The 23,828-nt window shown below is 33.0% G+C and overlaps 2 protein-coding genes across 4 annotated transcripts; one reads left to right on the forward strand and one right to left on the reverse strand.

Moving 5' to 3' along the window:
• The first annotated feature begins 55 nt into the window (after nucleotides 1–55).
• On the forward strand, nucleotides 56–14,678 carry LOC140060634 (xanthine dehydrogenase/oxidase-like). Its single transcript, XM_072106929.1, has 32 exons — nucleotides 56–348; nucleotides 893–950; nucleotides 2,156–2,252; nucleotides 2,485–2,593; nucleotides 2,960–3,148; nucleotides 3,284–3,493; nucleotides 3,615–3,698; nucleotides 3,950–4,091; nucleotides 4,190–4,357; nucleotides 4,753–4,829; nucleotides 5,071–5,167; nucleotides 5,361–5,470; nucleotides 5,589–5,767; nucleotides 6,215–6,377; nucleotides 6,970–7,053; nucleotides 7,232–7,349; nucleotides 7,550–7,601; nucleotides 8,131–8,257; nucleotides 8,460–8,579; nucleotides 8,931–9,149; nucleotides 9,297–9,430; nucleotides 9,809–9,983; nucleotides 10,436–10,627; nucleotides 10,980–11,128; nucleotides 11,264–11,345; nucleotides 11,556–11,780; nucleotides 11,964–12,038; nucleotides 12,825–12,877; nucleotides 13,109–13,289; nucleotides 13,433–13,621; nucleotides 13,873–14,040; nucleotides 14,205–14,678. Exons 1-32 carry the CDS (start codon nucleotides 271–273, stop codon nucleotides 14,253–14,255), a joined length of 4,155 nt encoding a protein of 1,384 aa, XP_071963030.1. The 5' UTR covers nucleotides 56–270; the 3' UTR covers nucleotides 14,256–14,678.
• On the reverse strand, nucleotides 3,343–20,594 carry LOC140060635 (methionine aminopeptidase 1D, mitochondrial-like). Of its 3 annotated transcripts, XM_072106931.1 has the most exons (8): nucleotides 20,572–20,594; nucleotides 19,824–20,145; nucleotides 18,345–18,536; nucleotides 17,807–17,970; nucleotides 17,407–17,504; nucleotides 15,931–16,057; nucleotides 4,532–4,572; nucleotides 3,343–3,416 (listed from the first exon to the last, which is right to left on the reverse strand). In XM_072106931.1, the coding sequence occupies exons 2-8, from the start codon at nucleotides 20,091–20,093 to the stop codon at nucleotides 3,403–3,405; spliced, it is 906 nt and encodes a 301-aa protein (XP_071963032.1). In that variant the 5' UTR covers nucleotides 20,094–20,145; nucleotides 20,572–20,594; the 3' UTR covers nucleotides 3,343–3,402. The 3 variants fall into 3 exon arrangements, with proteins under 3 accessions (XP_071963032.1, XP_071963033.1, XP_071963031.1); XM_072106932.1 differs by lacking the exons at nucleotides 3,343–3,416; nucleotides 4,532–4,572 and adding an exon at nucleotides 6,244–6,369; XM_072106930.1 differs by lacking the exons at nucleotides 3,343–3,416; nucleotides 4,532–4,572 and adding an exon at nucleotides 14,423–14,917.
• Between the last annotated feature and the right edge of the window lie 3,234 nt (nucleotides 20,595–23,828).

Here is a 23,828-nt window from a genome sequence, read left to right on the forward strand (position 1 = left end):
ATTTATTCGACGGCGTCGTTTATTCAAAATGATGTTTTACGGGGAGCGTTTATTTAAAGCGGGGTGTTTATTCGATTAAATACGGTAGCTAAATAAAGTTATTGCTGTTGTTCACGCTTTGCTGCACATACGAATCGAACTTGACCAATTTGCCTATCGTGAAAAGGCGTGTACTTATATAAACAAGCACTGTATCAAGCCATCTTGGCAGTCATAAACAGACGCACGGAAGTAGAGCACATCCTTTAAGGGAATCCATGACATTAGTGTATGAATGTATGTGAACTTTTTCAAAATATGTCTCTAAGTGAAAACACTGTCTTGATTTTCTTTTGTAATGGAAAAAGGGTAAGTAACTCATTCCGTGTGGTTGTGTATTAGGCTACATTGAGCAGTTTTGCTTTACCTTACAAAGTTCGACTTGCCAATGTAAAGAATCGTAACATATTATAATTATTGCATTTGACAATATCATATGTATGGGCTACAGTATGTTAAGCCTAAAACATGTGTAAAGTTGTGGCCTAGCTTATATCGAGTTCCAACTTCCTTATTCAACTTGTTTTGGTTTTTAGACTTTGCCATCAGCTTATTTACTTATGGTATACTGTATCAACTTTGATTGATGGTCAATGTTGTGACCTAGTGACCTGCTTACAATTTCTATTCGACGAGTTTAGGTCGCAAGAAAATAATCAAGTAATTCCAAATAAAATAAGTTTAATGCAAGTGTATGTAATTAAGCTATGTCGATGTGAATATTAAAAGCTGAATAAATGTCGACCGAGACTTATTCCGAATAATGATCAGTGGTCAGCTTTCCTTTAAATCCATATAAGTGTTTTCTAATTGCAATATACATTATTCACACAGTTTTCATTGTCACTTTTAGGTTACAGATGAAAAGGTTGACCCTAGTATGACATTGCTGAGTTACCTTCGCTTAAAACGTATCCTTTGTTCTATGAATAGAAAATACCAGAGAATGTACACTAAATACATTTCTAAAGACGGAAGCAAAACTCGTTCAATGATGCGTAAAAATTACAAAACATGTTAAGGTTAAATGGCAACTACTATTTTTAGTTCCTATTATATAATTCTCTAAGCTATTTTACCGATTTTCTATACTTCTACTCTCTAATTCTTGCTTTGTTTATCGAGGCTGTAAAACCAATTGCTATATTGTAAAAAATGTTAAAACTGAAAAAATTACTGATTCATAAAACAACACCGATTCTATTGCAAATATAGGCTATAATTTCTTTATACGTCTTAACAATATTTGCACCTATTGGTAACATATGTTGAATTTTCTTTCCAGTTAAGTTTATCATCAGTTATTGTACCTAAAATATTTAGGTTTTACATCAGCTCACCGTGGTTCTTATCATCTTTCCTATAATCAATAATCATCTCTTGTTTTCTTGATATTCAACTTTAAGTGTATCAGTACACCAATAAGAGAAACGATTTACATTATCAAAGTTTAACTGAGTATTTATCGTTTAAAAGCTCAACAAGTATCATCTGCATATTTTACAGTAAAACACTTTGTTAAAACTTGGTCATCTATATTAGGTTTACACTCGTAAAACAGAAAATTGTTGCATATCCATTAAAAAAGCATTGATCCATAAACTAATAAAGACTGGTTTACATCTAAACTATTCATTTTCTTCATTAAAATTCCGACATTATGGATTAAAATTAAAACTTTGTCACGATAGGTCTAACACTTGCAGAGAGTAACAAACAGACAAACTGGCATAGAATTTACACATTTAACATTGTAATGTGTAATGGAAAAGCTTTATAACCAAATGTACATATTGTTTGATTATACTACTGTCAGAAATCATGTGTGCGTGTCAGTATGTGTAATAACATTTTAATTTCACATTTATGACGTACGTGTATCCTGGAAATTGTACATACTATCTGATACCAAAAATGTCCTTCAGCGTTTTAGTAGCTTGAAACTTGCACCATATCGTTATATAATGCAATTTGCCACCGTGGATTTTAAACATTATTTACTAGATTCATTTAAAATAAATGTAGATAAATTTAATTGGTACAGAAAAACTTGTACTGATTTAAGTATAAATATATTGCACATTATTACTATCAAGCTTAACAAGACAATGTGTAGTAAGATTGACAGGTTCCAAACTTGGTTGTGGTGAAGGAGGTTGTGGTGCCTGCACTGTTATGATATCAAGCTATGATAGGCTGACCAAAAAAATAACGTAAGCAAATTTTCAGCCGATTCTCGGTACCGTACATTTTCTATACATTATAAAACGACATCAAACGTAGGCCTACATTAAAATGATTATACTTTACCCTACAGTTGCAAACGCATAGACCTACGTAGTAACGTTGATATACATCAAAATGCAATAGCCTATGGATGGATACGTCTCCGTTTAAACAAATGATATGCTTTTAGATTGAATTGAATGATATTTCTTTTATTAGTAACATATCGGCAAATGCTTGCTTGACTCCTATATGTCAAGTACATATGATGGCAGTAACGACAGTTGAAGGTATTGGAAGCATAAAAGAAGGACTACACCCAGTCCAGGTATAAAGTGCAATATAATTATCTTCTCAGATTAAGGGCAAACATTAATTTAAGAGAATAATTAGTAAGATTAATCATCAATCAAAATATATGTCAAAATGTAAGTGCTGTACAGACGTGAAATAGAGGAAGTTCGATTCCCGCTCGAGAATTACTTTCGAGAAACGGGAAAAAATATCTTACCAATTAAATACCACTAATTCCCATTCGTATAAATGACAACATTCTACACATTGGCTTCCACACGCCATAATAATTTAGATAGAATAATGAGATCAGGTTAAAACAAATTATACCATCTATATATTGGCCTATGTATCAAGTGCTGATCAGCATCATTCGATAAATAATTGCCATTTTATTTAGGAACGTATTGCAAAAGCTCATGGATCTCAATGTGGTTTCTGTACTCCGGGTATTGTGATGTCAATGTACACTCTCCTGAGAAACAACCATCAACCTACAATGACAGACATTGAGGATACCTTCCAGGGAAATCTGTGCAGATGTACTGGATATCGACCGATCTTAGAAGGTTATAGAACATTCACAAAGGTATTAACATGCCGTATCTTTGTCAATTTTGTCAATAAGTATGAAAATCAACATCAATAACAATCACAAACACACACCCCCGCCCTTGCACGCACTCATTCGCAATTAAAGAACACAACTTTTTAAAAAATTAAGGATTATGTAAGTGATGGGTCTGCGGACAAAAACTGTTGCCAAATGAAAGGCAACTTGAAATGCTGTACTGATGATGGTTTGAACGACGGAACACCACAATCTTCTAAAAGTAACTGTTGTCAAATGCGGAATACTGAAAAGAGGCAAGAAGGTGTACAATCGTGTACTGATGAAAACCAATGCTGTATGATTTCAAATGGGAAGCGCCAGGTACGTTGTTGTTGTTGTTTGCTTATTTCTTCACACACACAACTCTTTAATATGTGGTTCTGAACGCTTAATTATTATTATTATTATTATTATTATTATTATTATTATTATTATTTGACAGATATCTACAATACTTTTTCAACCGTCAGAATTTACGGCATACGATCCCACGAAGGAAATCATTTTTCCTCCAGAACTAATTTTGGTAACGTATTATCAATCTGTCTTCTACAAAATTTTCGTATAAGGGTGGCAAGTATATACACTCACGAGTGGCGGATATACACATATTTGGCGCCAGATAACGACTTTTAAATTCACTAATGGCCCGAATAGGCTTCTGTGGTCATTATTTATTTATTTATAATACTCTTTTCTATTTAGGCCCTACGTATTTTGAATAATATTAATTTGTCGTACTTGTTTTAAATTGTTAACATGTTGGTGTCTATAAAGATGCTAGAAAAAGAAGACCCACAACTTGTGAAATTCGAAGGCAATGGTTTGACATGGATTAGACCGGTAACTATAGATCAACTCTCTGCCGTCAGAAGTCAATTTCCGAATTCAAAACTAGTTTCAGGAAACACCGAAGTTGGTACGTAGCACAGTACATTCCGGTCGAAAAATACAGCATTAAAATGTCAGTATTGTAGACATAGAATGAATGTATGAAGTGAATTTCTTTCTTTGTAGGTGTTGATATAAAGCTAAAGAAAATGCATTATCCAATGCTAGTTTCTGTAGCAAACGTTGCTGAGTTAAATACCATTGGTTTATGTGAGACAGGTGTAAATATTGGAGCATCGGTAACACTTTCCCGAATTGAGGATTTTCTAAAAGATGCGATGGGACAGATTCCAGGTAAGATAACATACACTGAATAAACTATGTCAGTAGTGGTACATTCAACGTCGCGACGGTAAGAATAAGGAATAGTATTATGTTGTTTGGTTGCCTCGAGGAATACAACAGTTTGTTAAGTCTATGATTTTACACATACCAATTGAGAAACATGCAAGTAATGTCATCACTTACTGATCCGTCGTAAGGCGTGTATGTATCGTTTAATCCTGTAACTACAAAAATAACAGTTTTTAAAATGTGCACCACATGATGGACGGTTTCTGAACACAATGTCAACGAACTTCAGAAAAACTATACAATCAACAAAGTAACATATTCTTTACTGGTATAGTTTCTTTTTACCTCACACAATACCGATTTTGCTCTAAAAACTTTGTTAAATTTTTCATCAGATTACCAATGTAAAGGTTTTGCCGCAGTTGTCGATATGCTTCATTGGTTTTCTGGTCAGCAAATAAGAAACGTTGCGGTGAGATTTTAAATTATTAATTGCTAAATTCCTAAAATGAACATTAGGCTACCCCGTTGTAATATCACATCAAGATAATATGCAGACTGGGCTAAAACGTGAATAAACTATTATACTTGCTCACTGTGAAGAACAACGTATTGGGTTTCTAAAAAGAAGGAATTGTTTGCATGTTGCATTATTGTGAAATACATTATCAAAACCAATCATAAATAATTAATAATTTGATTCACTTAATCAGGGTATTGGTGGAAATATAATTACTGGAAGTCCAATATCTGACCTAAACCCAATACTGATGGCTGCTGGATGCACCCTTGCTTTTGCTGATACAAAAGGTAAGATTCGCTAGTGACACAATAGTTAACCTCAACCTTTTTTCGTGTGATTCCATGAAAAATACGTAATAATGAAAAGTCAATAATCATATTTTATAATTATACAATAATATTACATTATGTAATAATGATATGTAATAATGAAAGAGGCGTGCGTTGACCAAATTCTCAATTACTATTAATTTTTACGCAGGCGTGCATCGTTCATTACAAATTGCTGAACATTTCTTTACTGGTTACAGACAGAATGCAATGAAACCAAATGAAACGCTTGTTTCAATACATATTCCATATACAAAAAAGGTAAACAAAAATACACAATTATATAATTTTGAATTATTATTTATACTCGACTCTGAATATTAATTCACAATTTGGTGGTAACTTAAAAAAAAAAATTCTTTTATCTTTTCAAAAACAGACGGAACATATTAAAGCGTTCAAGCAAGCACATCGTCGTGATGACGACATAGCAATAGTGAATGCTGCATTTAGAGTTGATCTACATGATGGAGTTGTTCATGACTCTTCAATGGCTTTTGGAGGAATGGCGCCCACGACAAAGATGGCAAAGCAAACAATGAACAAGATAGTTGGAAGGTATAACTCAATGGTAACTCTACAATAACAATGAGCAATGCTCTGCTTCTCTTTTTTTAATTACCGTATTTATTCTTTTTTTATTTGATCTGAAAATTGTTTAGTGGATCATTTCGTAAGCTGACCTTGTTACCACTTGAACCTTCCGATTGCGCTGGACAGTTATCGCGTCGTTAGAATGTTAAACAAACTTTCGGGTATTATTGTAGCTAAGATAAACTTTAATGAGATACGAAAAATAAATAAGCTTTTGGATAATTTTTTGTTGTGAAGTGTAGGGCATACAATTGTTTTAAGATTAAGATTACTCAAATGTTAAAAAGAAAATAATGATTAAAGTGGCAATAATAAACAGATATCCATTGACGTTTTCAAGATCCTAATATAAACATGTTACAAAACTGCAAACTATTGCATATCTTTGTTACATATTCTGTTTATTTTCAGAATATGGGATCAGTCGTTATTCGATGATGTCATTGCTTCACTTGCCAATGAGATGTCTCTAGAACCTGGCGCTCCAGGTGGTATGACCGAATACAGACAGTCACTTGTCCTAAGCTTCTTCTTCAAGTTTTACCTCAGATTAAATCAAGAAATACCTAATAAAGTACAGTACAATTGTAGTCCTTTCAATTTGTCATTAAAAGCAATAAAAATAACTAAACATCACCGGAGGCAACTTCTATTTTCGAAATAGGAATTAATAACTTACACCAAATTTGTTATTTCAACAGACAACGATGTTTAAAAAAACAAAACGTATGAAATCAAATAATTTTTTCCATTGAAAATATATAAAAAAAAACCAATATTTTATTTGCTAAATATTTTTAAAAATGCTAAAAACATATAGTAATTTCTATGATCTTTATTCCTGATTTCCTACATTTTAATGTCAATATACATTTTGGAGTGGAGTTGTGGCCTGGTGGTTATGATGCTTGGCTGCCAATCCAAGGGTCCTGGGTTCAAGTCCTGTCATATGTCAGGATTTTTTCTAATGACAATTTACAACTCCACTCCCAAAGACTTGTAATATAGACTTTGTTTATGTAGAGCATTGTGTGTATATGTTTGTCTCGTGAACGGATTGCCACCTTTAAGAAGGATAGTGATTGAATTTGCTTATGGTTATCCTTGGCAATTTGCCTAAATATATAAAAAAAATGAAATTATTAATGGTTTGTTTTAATTTACAGAACATTCCAAAAGTATCACCATCTGAGACGTCAGCAACGTTTCCCTTCAAAAGAGATGAAGTAAAAAGCACTCAGATGTTTCAGGTATGTTTTAAAGGTTTAAACACAGACAGTTTTACCATTACAATCGAAACATCTAGACATTCTAAACCAACTGTTAAAGGAACACATGGTGTACTGCAAACATAACTTTACTACAATTGATTTGTTTTATTACAAAAAAATGTACATAAACTTCTTTCCTTATACTAAATAATTGCAGGAGGTTGCTAACGATCAGCCACCGATTGATCCAGTAGGTAGACCGTTAGTCCACTTATCAGCTTATCAGCAGGCAACAGGCGAGGCTATCTACGTTGATGATATGATACCGTTTCAAAGTAAGAATTAAACTATATAAGTTTCTTTCATTCATCCATAAGAAAATATAGGAAAAAGCATAAAAACATCAATAGAGTAAAATATGGACAAAAGGGAAGGAGAGAAAAGGCAACTACATACATGTGGCCGTAATAGGACGCATTGCAAGGACGCGTGAAATGTGAATGAGTTTATAATTTCTTGATTTGTTTTATGTTAGATGAACTTTACATGGCTGTTGTGTTTAGTCAGAAGGCACATGCACAAATCAAGTAAGAAACATTAATTACACTTGGCAAGCATAGGAGAAACTCCAAAATACTCAAATAATACAATTAGAATACTTATTGATTAGTAAATAAACAATAAGGACGAGTCAATCTGTGAGATCGACCAAGAATTGAACCTAGACTTGTCATTTTGATATATTCTACCATTAGACCACTAACTGATTAATTCAAGAAGTATCAATTAGTTTATAAACGCTAAATGATGAGAAAATGTTGGGAACTATGGTCCATCTGTACACACGGCTGGAATGTAAAGATATTTAAAAAAACTTTCCATTGAATAACAGAGATATACAATTCAAAAGCTCTGTCTACACTATCAAACTAATTTGACAAAAATGTGTGATGTGCCAAAATACAGTAGTGATATGACATCATCGTGCCCATAATGGGCACATCACTTTTTTTGTCACATACAATTTAATAGTGTAGTTTTAAGGCATGTTTATGATTATTTTCTTATCTTAAAACCACAATCTCCAGTAAACATTTCTTGTAATTTATTCTATAGATGTGTTGACGCTACAGCGGCATTGAGCATGCGTGGTGTGCATGCTTTCATTGACCACAGAGACGTCCCTGGAAGTAACTTGATAGGTGATATCATACAAGATGAAGAACTTTTTGCAACTGATAAGGTTGTTTAACTTACTGAGTATTTAAAATCGTTACATAAAAACATAAAGTTAAAGATATATTGTCCATCAAAATCATAAATATTAAAGATTTATAAATCAGACTTTAAATAGACCATTTTGAAGTTTTACATAAGTTAATCACTTTCATCAGAAAAAAAATGATTTCACTTATAAAAATGTATCGATTATAACATGGTGATAGGTAACTTGTATTGGTCAGTACATTGGGGCAATTGTAGCAGATGATAAGGAAATTGCACAGAGAGCCGCTAGGATGGTACAAGTGGAATACCAGGATTTGGAGCCTATAATATCTATCGAAGTATGTACAGTAGTTTTAAATTATAGATAACAAGCGTATATAGAGTAATAATTATATGCTTGATAAACACATACAGTAGAACAACACTGTAGAATAAAACAATATTTCAAACATTGGACACTGCTTCATTCAAGGCATTTCAAATTTCAAACATTGGAAACTGCTTCATTCAAGGCATTGACACTGCTTCATTCAAGGCATTTCACATTTCAAACATTGGACACTGCTTCATTCAAGGCATTTCACATTTCAAACATTGGACACTGCTTCATTCAAGGCATTTCACATTTCAAACACGTCTCTTATTTTATTAAATATACTCGCTTTTATTAACTGATGATTAACTTTCAGGATGCAATAGAAAAAGAAAGCTATTTCGAACCAGTAAGAATGGAAACAGGTAACATGACAAACGGATTTGAAAGTTCAGATAAGATAATTGAGGGTGAAATGAGAATAGGTGAACAGGAACATTTCTATTTGGAGACACAATCATGTATTGCAGTACCGAAGCAAGAAGAAGATTTCATAGAAGTATTTTCTGCTACTCAGGATCTCCGTTTAGCCCAGGTACGGGTTGTTGTATGTGTTTAAATTAGCCTATACATTTTCCGACAATGGAAAGCAAATTATAGCTACTGTACAACTACATCAGTACAGCACACATATTCGTATTAAGAATGGTTATTAAAAATAACTTGATCTTATACATTATAGATTACAATTGCTAATGCATTGGGAGTAAAATACCACAAAGTTAATGTTCGTACAAAGCGCCTTGGAGGTGCGTTTGGCGGAAAAGAAACTCAAAGTTGCAACTTATCTGCTGCTCTCGCTATTGCAGCCAAAAAGTAAGTGTTTTGTTATTTATTTTTAACACTTGGGAGTAGATAGATATCTACAGACTCTTGAAGTTAAATTTAAGCGCAAGGACGTAAACGAAACGCAAATGTGTTGACCAATGACAAGCGAGAGATGTAACTCACTTACGTTGCGTTACGTGCTTATCTAGTGGGAACCAAGCATAAGTGAACTAAAAAAAAAAATAAGTGAACTAAGACCAGATACATAATATGATCATAATTGCTTAATTTTACAAGTAAATTTACAGTAAAATGTATTGTTTATCAAAACTTGGGTGCCAGCAGTTTAAAATAAGGAAATATGCCTAAATGAACGAATAACATATCTACATTATAAATGGCTATGTGCACCACCTCCTTATTTAGAGTTGGTCGACCAGTGAGGTGTATGCTTGACCGGGACGAGGATATGACGAGTACGGGAACCAGACATGCTTTTCTTGGACGTTATAAAGTTGGCTTCTCCAATGATGGTAAAATACAAGCACTGAAGATTTACCTATACTGTAATTCCGGAAATTCTATGGATTTGTCCCCCGTGGTAATCTTCATAAACTTTTCTAACTTTAGGCTACACTGTTTATGCATCTTGTCAGATATAGACCTACATAATTATCTAGTTGCTAGAACTTCTTAATCATATTCAATGACAAAATCAAAAGGTCAATTTCTACCCCTAGACATATATATCATAGATACATCAAGTGCAATTAGTGTCTAGTAACTGATAGTCAGATATTTCTTTTTTTAAAGTCTACTAATATGCAATGGCAGTCTTTTAACTTCAAATGTTGTTGATTTTCTTTATCATTATGATTGATGTTTGTACCAAGAAGTAAATTAAAACCCTACTCATAATATTGCTTTGGTTTTTTTTTCTCAAGAGTAGAACCTATCTTTAACGAATGGTAATTTGTTAAAGCATTGTTATGGTATTTATCCTATAATTTATTGCTAATGTTACAAAACAATCCCTTTAATTTTATTCCTAAGGTCATGGATCTTGCTTTGTGGCAATTACAAAATGCTTATTACATCCCTAATATGGATGCATATGGATACTGCTGTAAGACAAACATACCCTCAAACACAGCCTTTAGAGCACTTGGGCGTCCATCAGCTCTTTTGATTATGGAAAACTTGATGAATGAAATATCATATTCGATTGGTGTATCGCAGAACATGGTGCGTTGACATTTTGAAATACTTTGCATTAGTGGCGTGTGAAGAGGGAGTGTGGGGTGCAAAGATAACATATTAACAATTAATAAATAATTTTAATTCATGTGCATATCAATGCATACTGAATATATGGTTGCATTGCCTGGTTAAATGGCGGAAAACCCACTAAAGTGGATTGATAAACTTCTTTACATGTCAAATATCCTTACTACTGTAGCAAGAGGTTAAACATTCTGCCCTTGCAGTCTTATAAAGGGAAATGTTTGTTTTATGGGCCAAATTTGGTAGATCTTACCCATCTAAATTTCTAAGCCTCTAAATTTCTAAAGTATATAATAAATAAGCAACCTTTCAGGTACGGGAGTTAAACTTTCTAAAAGAAGAGCAGATGACATGCTACAATCAAACAGTTGACGACGTGCACTTGGTAAAGAGGTGTTGGGATGAATGCTTGTTAAAAAGTGATTATACAGAAAGGCAATCAAAGGTTGCCAACTTCAACAGGTAGGACTGTATTTTTGAAGTCACTGATACCAGATTCTGTAGAATACTAGAACAGCCAATCGATCAAGTCATAAACATTCTAAACAAAGTTCTTTGAAAGTTGTATTAAGTAAACTTATTTTTTTATGCATTTAGATCAAATAGATGGAAAAAGAGAGGGTTGTCTATCATTCCACTTCTATATGGAGTTGGGTTTCCTGCAATTCAAATGGATAAGGTTTGCCAATTTAATTCAATTGTACACTGTATGCATTCTCCCACATTTTACATTTTAATTGGAATGTGTAAGAAAGTATTATACAACATGGTGTTTATGTTCAAATATTGTAGTAGTGACTACATTACGAATTTTTAATTTCTATGTCGGAGCTAATTCAATAGCTGTCAACCATTATTAATCATAATTAATAATGCTTTTTGTTTACAGGCAGGAGCATTTGTCATTATCTATCAAGACGGCAGTGTTTTACTGTCTCACGGTGGAGTTGAGATGGGACAGGGATTGTATACCAAAATGATTCAGGTCGCAAGTCGTACCTTGAAAATTCCATCTGATCAGATTTACACAGAGGAAACGTCAACAAACAAAGTTCCGAATACTTCTCCAACTGCTGGAAGTGTCAGTTCAGACATAAACGGAATGGCTGTTAAGGTGATACGTTTATTAATAAAATCTAAAGGTTCCTTGTGAACAATCTAAGGAGCCATGTTTTACGTTTACAAAACATGGTTTTGTATGAATATTTTGTGTTTTTTTGCACCCCTACCCTCATATATTTTGATAATTAAGTTCTGTTATTAAACATTAATTACGAATTGTGCTCTTTTTTTTAAGATCGCATGCGAAAAACTATACCAACGACTTGAGCCATACAGAAGACAGGAACCGGACAAAACATGGAGTGACTGGGTGAATAAATAAGAAATATTTTTTACAAAAAACGCTGCTCGCTTATTGAAAAATATTTTTTATTTCAAATGTTTTTTAATGTGTCATTTTATTGTCACATAATAGTTATTTTACCTGAAAAAATGTAATTTAAAGCAACAAATACCTAAATTGTCTGTCAGACAATGGTTTTTGGGTTTCTTTTCTTTTTTTATATGTGAATAAATATTATTTTTTTGTTACAGAAGTGAATACTCAATTTCTGTCACTTTAGTTAATTTTATTGCTAAGGTCATATCTGGGGGTCACTTCATCACCCTAGATATTTCAATTGTGAAGTATCCTATTACAAACACAAACTGGACTGTTTCGATAATAATTCAATGAATATCTGACAGTGAATATACCAGAAATGCTTAGGGATTTGTAATTTTAGCATGACATGTCCTAATAGACTCTTTCCCAGACGTTTTTTGGGTCTACTGTAGCAGCTGGAATCAATAAATCATAGTGGAGTTTCCATTTTAACAAAACTGTCTGTCCTTAGAACTATAACTGCTGCTTGCTTTAGCTTCTGATTGAGTAGTCCTAATGGGACGTAGCGGGCTAGAGCAGCAGCGTGAAAAATGCTTATTTTAATCCAACTTAAATAAGGGGCTTAACGTTTGTTTTTGTATATCTCAGAGCAAACATAATTTCTATGTATATCTTATATGAAAATAACAAGTAATGGAAATAATTTTCCACTGATGAATGAATGATACACTCTTTAATTCCAAAATGGTTATAATAATTTCATTGCAATAGGTTGCAGCGGCTTACATGGATCGAGTTAGCTTGTTTGCCACGGGATTTTACAAGTAAGAGCATATATATATATATATATATATATAATGTTATACAATTATTGGATGTTCTAACAAACATCATTGTATTCTTGCAATTTGTTTGGTTAATACTACCTCACGGAAAAGTGATATCTACTAATGATGATGATAAACGGACCTAATGCACGCTCTCTGTACCAGTAATAACTATATCACTTTTATTTAATTTTTATTTAAAACAAAAAAAAAATTTTATTTTAAAAGAACACCGTCAAAAGGATTTGATTATAGGACGAGAACCGGTGAACCATTTTACTACTTTTCAAGCGGTGCGGCCGTATCCGAAGTTGAGATTGATTGTCTGACTGGTGATCACGTGGTGCTGCGTACTGATATTGTCATGGATGTTGGAGACAGTATCAATCCCGCTATTGATATCGGACAGGTGACCTTTTATACTTTTAGTCTAGAACTTATCTTAGTTGCTTAACTTACTGCTCTGCATATTTGTAACATTCAGTTTTTTTAAAGACAGTCACTAAGGAATAAAAAAGGTCATAACGTCCAAAACATCACATTTCTATTCAGATTGAAGGCGGGTTCATACAAGGTTACGGCTTATTCACACTGGAAGAGTATCGCTGGAGTCCTAGTGGTGAACTACTGACAAAAGGACCAGGGTTTTACAAGATACCAAGTTTTACTGATATTCCTGTTGAATTTAATGTTAGTTTGCTTGATGGAGTACCTCATACGAAAGTAGTTTGTTCATCAAAGGTAACCATAGATTCCAAAAATAAACATTACTCAGATCAGAAACCACAGTGGTTCAATTTCAATTCTTGGATGTATTAATTTTATCCAAACACAGGTAGGCTTACTTTATAAGAAAAGTTAGTTGTTTTCCATGCAACGGAACAGATTTTATCATACAAGTTTTGCTATGCTCACTTCGGAACACTTTTAATAATAAAATAAATAGAGCATTGGTTAGACATGAATTCACAACAAGTAATTGTTTTTTACAGGCGATTGGTGAACCTCCTCTTTTGTTGGCAGGGTCTGTTTTCCTGGCAATTAAAGAAGCTATTCTGGCTTCAAGAAAAGATTGTGGTATAGAGGGTAGTTTTCGATTGGACAGTCCAGCAACAGCCGAACGAATAAGGATGGCATGCAGTAATACATTCACTGAAAAGGCATGTATACGCTTAAAATACACAAACATTTAAACATGTTATGTGTATAACCACATAATAATAGTATGTGATGTCTCAGAGTTTCTAAAAAATTGATGTGACGAAGTGTCAGTTTAGTGTTAATAAAATGTTTAATTAACTTATATTTTTTTATTCTTTTTCAGTTTCCACCAGCAGTTCCTGGACAATTTACACCGTTCTTCATTCGTTCATAAGAAAAACAACAGGACAAGGCATAACCCAATTAATTATTTAACAAAGTGTAGTCCAACGTTGACCACCACACAATTCGACAACGTATGATTGAAACCACTTGCAATAGTACGAAAGCCTAATCCAGAAACATGAATATAAATAAAGCTATGTCGAAATTTCAACATAGCCTGATGAAAACACATGTGTGATCATTATTTCCATTTTACTTACTTATTTTGATTAATGCTTACTAGTGGCTTCTACCAGAATAGTATATCCTGTTTAAGGTAACAACACAATGTTGCCCTAATGATTATAATTAATTGTATAGGTTGTGGTTAACAGGAGATTGATGTCATACCGTAAAACCTCGAAAAGAAGCCCATGGGCTTCTTTTTTTTAGTAATCTTTGGTGGGCTTCTTTTTAAGATAGGTTTCTTAACAATCCTTTTTTATGACTTAACATTTATTTTAAAAAAATTAAAAAATCTTCGATCACAAAGATCACTTACAATTGATAGTTAAAATCTAATTTAAGGTAATTAAGTCTTGTAGAATTAAACAATCTGTTTTTGCTTGACTGCGACTATCTTCATCTCAATTGAATTCTTCATCTACATCTCTGGTTAGCACTTCCACACTAGAGTCTGTGATAAGTACAGTGTGTTCAAATTGAGCAGACCTATTGGGTAATAAAGTACAGACTTTGTTTTACATCTTGAAACACACCTGTAACTAGATATCAGGATGTAATGAAAAGAAACAGCAAATGATTCCACCTATAGGTCGTTTGACAAACAATTTGGGTGAATTCTACAGCAGTGACTGATTTTATAGACAAGTGACGGCAACACAACTGAAGAATCAAGTCTTTAAAAATTAAGGAGATTGAAAGATGGCAAAATAATCCTTTATGGTTTCTTTGAATCCTAATTAAAAAACCAGAAACTAGAAAACAAAATAACAGAATCTATTATGACCGTAAATTCGGCAGATACAAATTTAATAGATATCCTTTTGATTAAATGAACCACCGAAATATTCCAACGACTGATGAATGAAACTTTTAATGGCATTGAATACATGCAAATATCTGACCAACGTTGCTTAACTTCGGTGATCTAACGAGAACCAGTGTTTCAACGCAGTATGGCCATACCTGTATGTATGGTAGAATTGGTGCCAAAGAAAGGTTAATTATTGAAACCAACAATGATGATGAACTTGTAGTTCTAGACGACAGATACTAACAGGTTTGCCAAACAAATGTAGTAAAGTAGACAAACAAATTAAAAAATATTGGACATTCTGAGATAAATTAATAGTTGAAGATGATCAACAAAGATTTAAAAAGTATTTACTTGGAAAAATTCATAAAGCACATCATGGTGTTGACAAATGTAAGGATAGGAATGTCATATGATTGTACAAAATATTATAAAAATAGGTAATGAATTGAAATATAAGCAAACGAAAGAACTAATGAATGGTCACCCATCAACTGAACCATGGCAAAGGGGTAGGATGGCTCTACGAAGTCGGAAATGGCGCCACGGAGGTCAGTGTGACCTTTCAACCCTGTACTTCCGATACAGTGTTTTGAACGCAAATTGAAGGAGAGGAGATTCTTTGACGCATACATCACACATTCATAACTGTTTATTATAACAAACTTGTCAGTACATTAAAACTAACCTGTAATTGTGTTTTGACATCACTGTCCACTGATCATCATCTATATATGGATTATCTTCTCCCTCAACAATAACTGGTTCAATGGTAAATGACATTCCTGGCTTCATTACTTCAACGTCTTCATTTGCTATCAAAAATACATATTTATATTTATTTATTTTATTTATTTATTTTCATTTCAACAATATTTTACGAAGGTAGTCCATCCAGCCGAAGCTGATCATTAGGGACCCTCAAAGAAATACATCAAGACATAAACATGTAACAATAAAAATAAATATAAGTTAAATTATTTTATGTACAGTAGGCCTAAATGTTAATCGTAGTAATAAACGGAAGATGATTGTTTGAATTTATTAAATTTTGGAAGAAATTGGACACACATAAGCAAGATACAGCTTCGTGAATACGTTGAACTATAAGAAAAATGTTTGTAAATAAATAAGTTGACAGCCAAGTAGCACCTGCTTCAGTTATAGTTGTCTACATGTTGAACATCTCTGTAAAGTTGTTATACAGATACAGATACAGCAGATACAGATACAGATACAGCAGATACAGATACAGCAGATACAGATACAGCAGATACAGATACAGCAGATACAGCAGATACAGCAGATACAGATACAGCAGATACAGCAGATACAGCAGATACAGATACAGATACAGCAGATACAGTTACAGCAGATACAGCAGATACAGCAGATACAGCAGATACAGATACAGCAGATACAGTTACAGCAGATACAGTTACAGCAGATACAGTTACAGCAGATACAGCAGATACAGATACAGCAGATACAGTTACAGCAGATACAGTTACAGCAGATACAGTTACAGCAGATACAGCAGATACAGATACAGCAGATACAGTTACAGCAGATACAGTTACAGCAGATACAGATACAGATACAGATACAGCAGATACAGATACAGCAGATACAGTTACAGCAGATACAGTTACAGCAGATACAGATACAGATACAGATACAGCAGATACAGATACAGCAGATACAGTTACAGCAGATACAGTTACAGCAGATACAGCAGATACAGATACAGCAGATACAGTTACAGCAGATACAGCAGATACAGATACAGCAGATACAGATACAGCAGATACAGTTACAGCAGATACAGCAGATACAGCAGATACAGATACAGCAGATACAGATACAGCAGATACAGATACAGATACAGATACAGCAGATACAGATACAGATACAGCAGATACAGCAGATACAGATCTTTTATTGTCATACAAACCAACATAGTACAGTATGAAATTTGTCTTCTTGTTGCGAAAAAGAATACACTCAATTAGCAGAAAAAATTTACAACACTTGCAAAATACCAACAATTTTATCAACAATGAAAATTCTAATTATCTTATCTAGGTTATATCTATTCATGTAAACAACATACACCAAAGAATTAAATGAAGGTAAAGTTATAAAATGTTATTGTCATACTTACCATTGTGGTATATACTAGGCTGACAATGAAAGGCTCTTCCAATCCCATGACCCAAAAATGATGGTGAAACTACAAACCCAGACTTGGAAGCAACTTTACTATAACAGAATACAGCAATATTCACTAAGTCATTCAATACTGTAAACCATATTCAATTCAGTTTATGGCCTGTCTCATTTTAATTGCTCTTTTTTATTTTATTTATTTCATGGATTACTTTAATTTTTATGTGAAGCACATAGAGGCGCTATGCATTATGTGCTTAAAAGTCCAAATTTATTATCACTGTACTATTATTATTCTCACAATTTTTAATATGACCGTGTATGTGGTGTACATGGCCACAAATATTTTGTACTGTAATATAAATGTTTTCGACTAAATCAAATGAAAAACTTACTGAATAGTGTTTCCTATTTCACTCAGAAGTTGGTGAGGTCCACATTTTGTTATAGCTTCATCGCGGCATTTTCTAGCCACATCCACAAGTTTTCTTCCAGTCTCATCAACATTCCCAATACAGTAAGTTTCAGAAAGGTCACCGTGAAAGCCATTATAAAAAGCCTGAATTATCAAAAACAGTTTAAGAGGATAACTGTAGGATATGTAATATATTCATTTTAGTAACATTAACTACAATTGAAACCCTTATTATGGAGATCTGTGCAAAAGCAATGTGAATGGAAATTAGGTCCATCAATTGTAAATGTAAATACTAATCCACCATTAAGCCAAAAACAGTGAAATACATAAGGAATTTACTCACACTAAACAGGGTTTGTCCCCTTTCACACATACTGTAAGTCAGCATTCGTGAATTACTAATGGCTCCATACACCAACACACTAAACAGGGGTTTGTCCCCTTTCACACATACTGTAAGTCAGCATTCGCGAATTACTAATTGCTCCATACACCAATAAGATAGACTTATTTACCGTGAAATCAACATTGATGATATCTCCATCTTGTAATTGGCGAGAGTCTGGAATACCATGACACATGACATTGTTTACTGATGTACACACAGATTTTGGGTATTCTTGATATAGAAGAGTTGATGGATAGGCATTGAAAGAAATGCAAGTTTCATGAATAACCTCATCTATATAATCAGTTGTCACACCAACCTACAGTAGTTGAATAAGTAATACAGTATTACAAAAAGGCGTTTAGTGTAATCCTACTAGGTATAAATATTAGGTATAATGTATACCAATGTTATATCATTATTATATGTAATACTGCCAATGTGATATCATTATTATATGTAATACTGCCAATTTGATATCATTATTATATGTAATACTGCCAATGTGATATCATTATTATATGTAATACTGCCAATGTGATATCATTATTATATGTAATACTGCCAATGTGATATCATTATTATATGTAATACTGCCAATCATAAAATGAAAGTAGAATACAATTTATAACTTCAATGATTTTTATTTATTTAACAGTATAACAAGGATCATGATAGAGGGCGCTAGACTGGCGTATAACAAGGATCATGAGGGTGTGAAAATGACGTTTTACCTTTAGCAAAGAATATATATCACAAGAATGAGTATTCCGCGATTTTTGCATGAGAAATTTGTAACAGAGAGCTCCAGTGAGTGATGCCCGCCCTCATAAGGGCGGATGTATACATACTAAATAAGACTTGATTTAATAGACATGATACATGTCACATTAAATAGAATTATGATGATAGTTTTTGCAATTGTAAACTATTTTATAATACATATTTATTAACAAACTAGTGTTTATTCACTTTTACAGACAATTATTTACTAACATGCTAAGTTAGTTCACAAAAAAGGCCTAACATAGCAACACCAAAAATCAACGAATATTACTCAGCACGGCCTATTCTTTACCATTGCCGTGTACTACTCTACGCTCTACGTAAATTAAGTATTGTTTTTATGATATAAATTAGTATAAAACACGTGTTATTAATAGGAGAAAATGTTAAATGTCATTAACATTTATTTGTTTTACCAGAAACAAGTTAAATATAGGAATATTATTAAACTATCCTTCGTGAAAACGCGTAAACACCAACACGCCCGGTCACGCTATCGTAGCGCCCGGTTGATAAAGCAAACTGTTTATACGGCAGTTTTTACTAAATAAATTGCATAAAACGAACAATTAAATACCCAAATAGTATTTAACATGATGTTGGCATGTAGTTGATAACATTTTTATCATCGGAAAATACTCCGGTGGTCCAGCCTTTGATTAGTGAAACCTTCACAAAAAGTTGTATACATCCCATGGCGGCGCCCTACCACATGGACAATATTACTGTTACAGGGAAAATCGCGGATTACTCATTCTTGTGATATATATTCTTTGCCTTTAGTCAGGAATTACATTTGAAAAATAAAAATATTACTAGCCTTCAGTTCAGAAGCAGCAACATTTAATATTTGTCTTGCCAATCTGCAGACGTGTCTCATAGAATTCATATCTTTTTCCTCTAAGAAGTCAACATCCCGACTGGCTGGAGGAATTAAGCCAGATTTAACATAGTCCGGTCGCATTATATGTTTAGGTACTAGACGTATTGGGCTAACCTTAGCAGGAGTCACATAGTTGTACGGAAGTTGATCAATGCTTGTTTTCAAACTCTTACTTCGGAAGAGATTAAAGAATGTCTTGACATACATGAATACTATGTGACAATAAATGATTGCCTTTCAATAGCATTCCTGAATTAACCTATAAAAAACAATAAAAAGTTTATAAAAAAAATAACAATACTTTTTTACAATGTTTAGTATTTTATGGTCAAGAAATATTGATGATTGGCCTTTGCTGTTTAAATACGGCAGTCATTTTAGTTTATAAACTGAACTGGTGGTGCGCACACATGGGTGGAGCTGCTGAGGAGCTGGGCCGAATCGTCTCAGGGCCGAATCGTCCCGCTACCAAAATAGATACTGTCTGTGTACTGTGTAGCAGCCGTAAGCTAGCCTCTGGCCTAGCCCAGACAAAAACCACCCTCACCGTGGCATAACCTCGTACCCTATTGAAATTCACACAGTATGTTCAGAATATATTGGAAAGATCATTTATTGATGTTGCATCGTGCGAAATGTGTGATTTAACGAGAAAAGTAGACTTTTATACGCAATGTTTACCTACTTCATGTCGTGTTTACCGCAAATGCGACGAAGCGTGACCGAAATTATGATACGCCGTTAGCGTAAACAATTATACAAAAATGTATTTATTTATAAATATATAATAAAGCTATGAAACCTGTTAGCATAATTTAAGTATAATTTACACTCAAAATATAAAGGAAATACGTAACATATAAAGAAATTCAAATATAAACTAAAATGTTTACAGATATATTATATTTAAAACTTTCCAAATAAAAATGGCCTTTCATAAAATAAAGTACGCCCTCATTCGTAATACTTTTATCGAACTTTTGTTAGTAATTTTATTGCCCCGCAAGAAGTGGGAACAAATTATGTTTATAATTTATTTCCATTGTCTTAATCATGAAAAATAACATATTACAACCTCTTGTAAACTATCATGATGGATTTTAGTAGGATTACAAAATCAGGTAAAAGAAAACCTGTTTTGCGTTGTGGTCCCGTCTTAAATACAAAAAAAAAATAAAAAATTCAGGAAAAAAAACTGTTTAGTTTTGTGAAAAATAATGAGATCGATATCTAACTTTGAATGAAGCAATTGTTGGAGAAATTTTAATTTCAATTGTTAGATTATTCCATAGGTTAGCGCTAGTTGGCAAAAGGCCTAATTGTGCTGAAGCAAATGGTTGTCCAAGTAACAGATGTGCAAACATACGCCTGGCGCTACAAAAGCGGCTGTACACAGTAGTAGCGGATGGGTAAAGGTAGCGTAAAAATGATACGATTGATTATCAATTCTCATCTATTTTGAAACTAATAACGAATTCAAACAATGGTGTAATGTTTTAAATCTTAGTCCTATACTGTAACTATACTTTGTTCTGTATATAAATCCAATAGCAAATTACTGAAAATAATGACAATACTGTTGGTATCAGTATCTGGATCTCAATGAGGACAAAATAATACAAGCAGAAAGCCAAATCAAAACGATAAAAGTAAAACAGCCAGAAAAATTAGCAGAGCTTTCTGGCAACAATAGCCTTTCACCAGTGCTGTTGTTCTATATAATAGTTTAAAATCAGCACTTGAACTATTTTGAATATTTTTACAAAATACTGTGACTAATAGAATAAATATAAAAAAAACAACTATAAACTGTACGTTTTATATCAAAAGTGGACACATAATATATGCCTGACAGTTATAGTCCACATTTCCATGATGACATGCATTAGAGAGATTACAATTTAGTATAAGTGATTTTCCAATTGATTTCAAATAAAATCAGTTGGTAAATCATAATAGCGCTCATCAAACAACTATAAGTATCAGGCCTAATACCTTCGTCAGACACATTTGTAGGCCTATATTAAAAATGAATACACAAAGTCTTAAGCTGTTTTAAGTGTAACTTATGAGTGGAAACAATATGCCAGTCAGGCATACATAGTTCCAAGTTTCGCGATGGCATGTATGGGATACGTGTATGATTATTTTTTTATTTTGTTAACTGTTATTATCTTGAACATGTTTGTGGAGTTAACGTATTTTTAAATAATTACGGGCGTTGTTTACTTGAATGGAATTCATGAGATCCATGTGATGATGCATTTATTTAGTATAAACCAGTTTGTGCAGACTTGTATTAACTTGTTATAACTAGAAGTCATGTGCATAGCAATCAATTTCATTTAATCTTTCAGACGCTTTGATCGACTTAATTCATTTGTGGACTTTAGGACTTTGGAGCAGGGTTTTCGATAAAAATGAGCGTTATTAAAAAGTATATATGGTTACATAAAATAAATCAATAAAGGTATTTCTATAAGAAAGAAGTATTTCAAAAATTAAGAATAACATATGTGGACAAATTATTATTAGTGCTCGGGTCCCATTCGGCGACAATCTAAAGGGTTTAGTTTCTAACTCTGACAGCAAAGCCCATGCATAGAGGTATTATAAAACTATATATGTATGGACTTACATTTAAAAAAACGACCCATCAACAAGGAGAATTTGTAGTTTGTTTAGTTTAGTTTGAAGATGATCACCTATACGTGTTAAAGAGAGTATATGTCTTATTTACATCTCTTCACTTTATCAAGGAAGAGTGAAATCACACTTACACTAATTTCACTCTTCCCTGAGTGTATATACAGTTAACCATCTAGTTATATCTTACCTTATGTGTTAAAAACAGGAATCATTGGATCAACGAACTTATGGTACTAATAATGTTATGGTCGGATTCTTTTGGCATGAAATTATAATAATTTGCGGGTATTGCTAATTTAAGATGACCTTTGAAACTATGCGCGTGATTTATCTAACCCGATTAAAAAATACGATATATGCGTGTATACTTTTGGCGGTTAGATTTTTTTTTTTTTGCTGTAAGGTAATGAGGTAATATATCTACTAATTAATACATTTGAATTGTATTAACTGAATTGTGACGGTGAAATATCAATACACGTCCTGCATTTCTTCTAGATTTATATTTACAAGACGCATGATGTATATTCTACATGGCGTGGCATACACCCTAAGCGAACGCATGATGTATATATTCTACATGGCGTGGCATACACCCCTAAGCGAACACTTTTACGTGGAACGAGAAGCAATTTATATGTTTTACCACTAAGACCAACTTATACTAAGAGGACACTTATATAAAGGGAATGGGGACAGGTTTTAGTGACGTGTACCAATTGGTTGAATTAACCTATATTGAGGGACAAATTTTTGTCCCGTCACAAAAACAACAAAAAATGATTATATTCGTTTAGATTATTCAGGGGCCAATTTGTTGGGTCTCGAAGGTGTCTCCTTAATAGAGGTTCTGCTGTAGTGGCATTACAGATGGTAAACAAGTAAATACTACTACTAAGCAAATAAATAAAAAATAAACATCTAAAAACAGGAAATAAAAGATAGCTTAGAAATTAATAAACCTAATATCATAGTTTCACATTTTTATAAAGGTTCAAAATGAATTCAAATAAAGTTCAAAAGGACAAACCTAATATAAACCATGTTTATGTACGTATAAGATAGCTAATGAAAGCCAATAAAATAAATACATTATCATTACATTTTGGTAACACCCATCTATTCATTGTCTGCGATTAAAAAACCTGGCATGGCTTATCAATTCAAAATTCATAATTACAATCGTATTCATGGAAAGTAGTCATGTGGTCATAATACAGTACACCGACAGTCATAAAAATATTTACGTTATAAATAAGACGAGATTGTTTGGAGATCACAGTTTGACGAAGG

This window comes from Antedon mediterranea, chromosome 10, assembly GCF_964355755.1.
Source record: "Antedon mediterranea chromosome 10, ecAntMedi1.1, whole genome shotgun sequence".
Taxonomy (NCBI): Eukaryota; Metazoa; Echinodermata; class Crinoidea; order Comatulida; family Antedonidae; genus Antedon; species Antedon mediterranea.

Coding starts and splice junctions, on each gene's coding strand:
- LOC140060634 (XM_072106929.1), top strand. CDS start 271: ATGAATGTATGTGAACTTTTTCAAAATATGTCTCTAAGTGAAAACACT. Junction 8,580..8,930: donor AGCCTATAATATCTATCGAA/GTATGTACAGTA, acceptor ATTAACTTTCAG/GATGCAATAGAAAAAGAAAG. Junction 12,878..13,108: donor TTTGCCACGGGATTTTACAA/GTAAGAGCATAT, acceptor TTATTTTAAAAG/AACACCGTCAAAAGGATTTG.
- LOC140060635 (XM_072106930.1), bottom strand. CDS start 20,093: ATGTATGTCAAGACATTCTTTAATCTCTTCCGAAGTAAGAGTTTGAAA. Junction 16,058..17,406: donor GCCTAGTATATACCACAATG/GTAAGTATGACA, acceptor TATTTTTGATAG/CAAATGAAGACGTTGAAGTA. Junction 14,918..15,930: donor ATGTCAAAACACAATTACAG/GTTAGTTTTAAT, acceptor ATTACCCAATAG/GTCTGCTCAATTTGAACACA.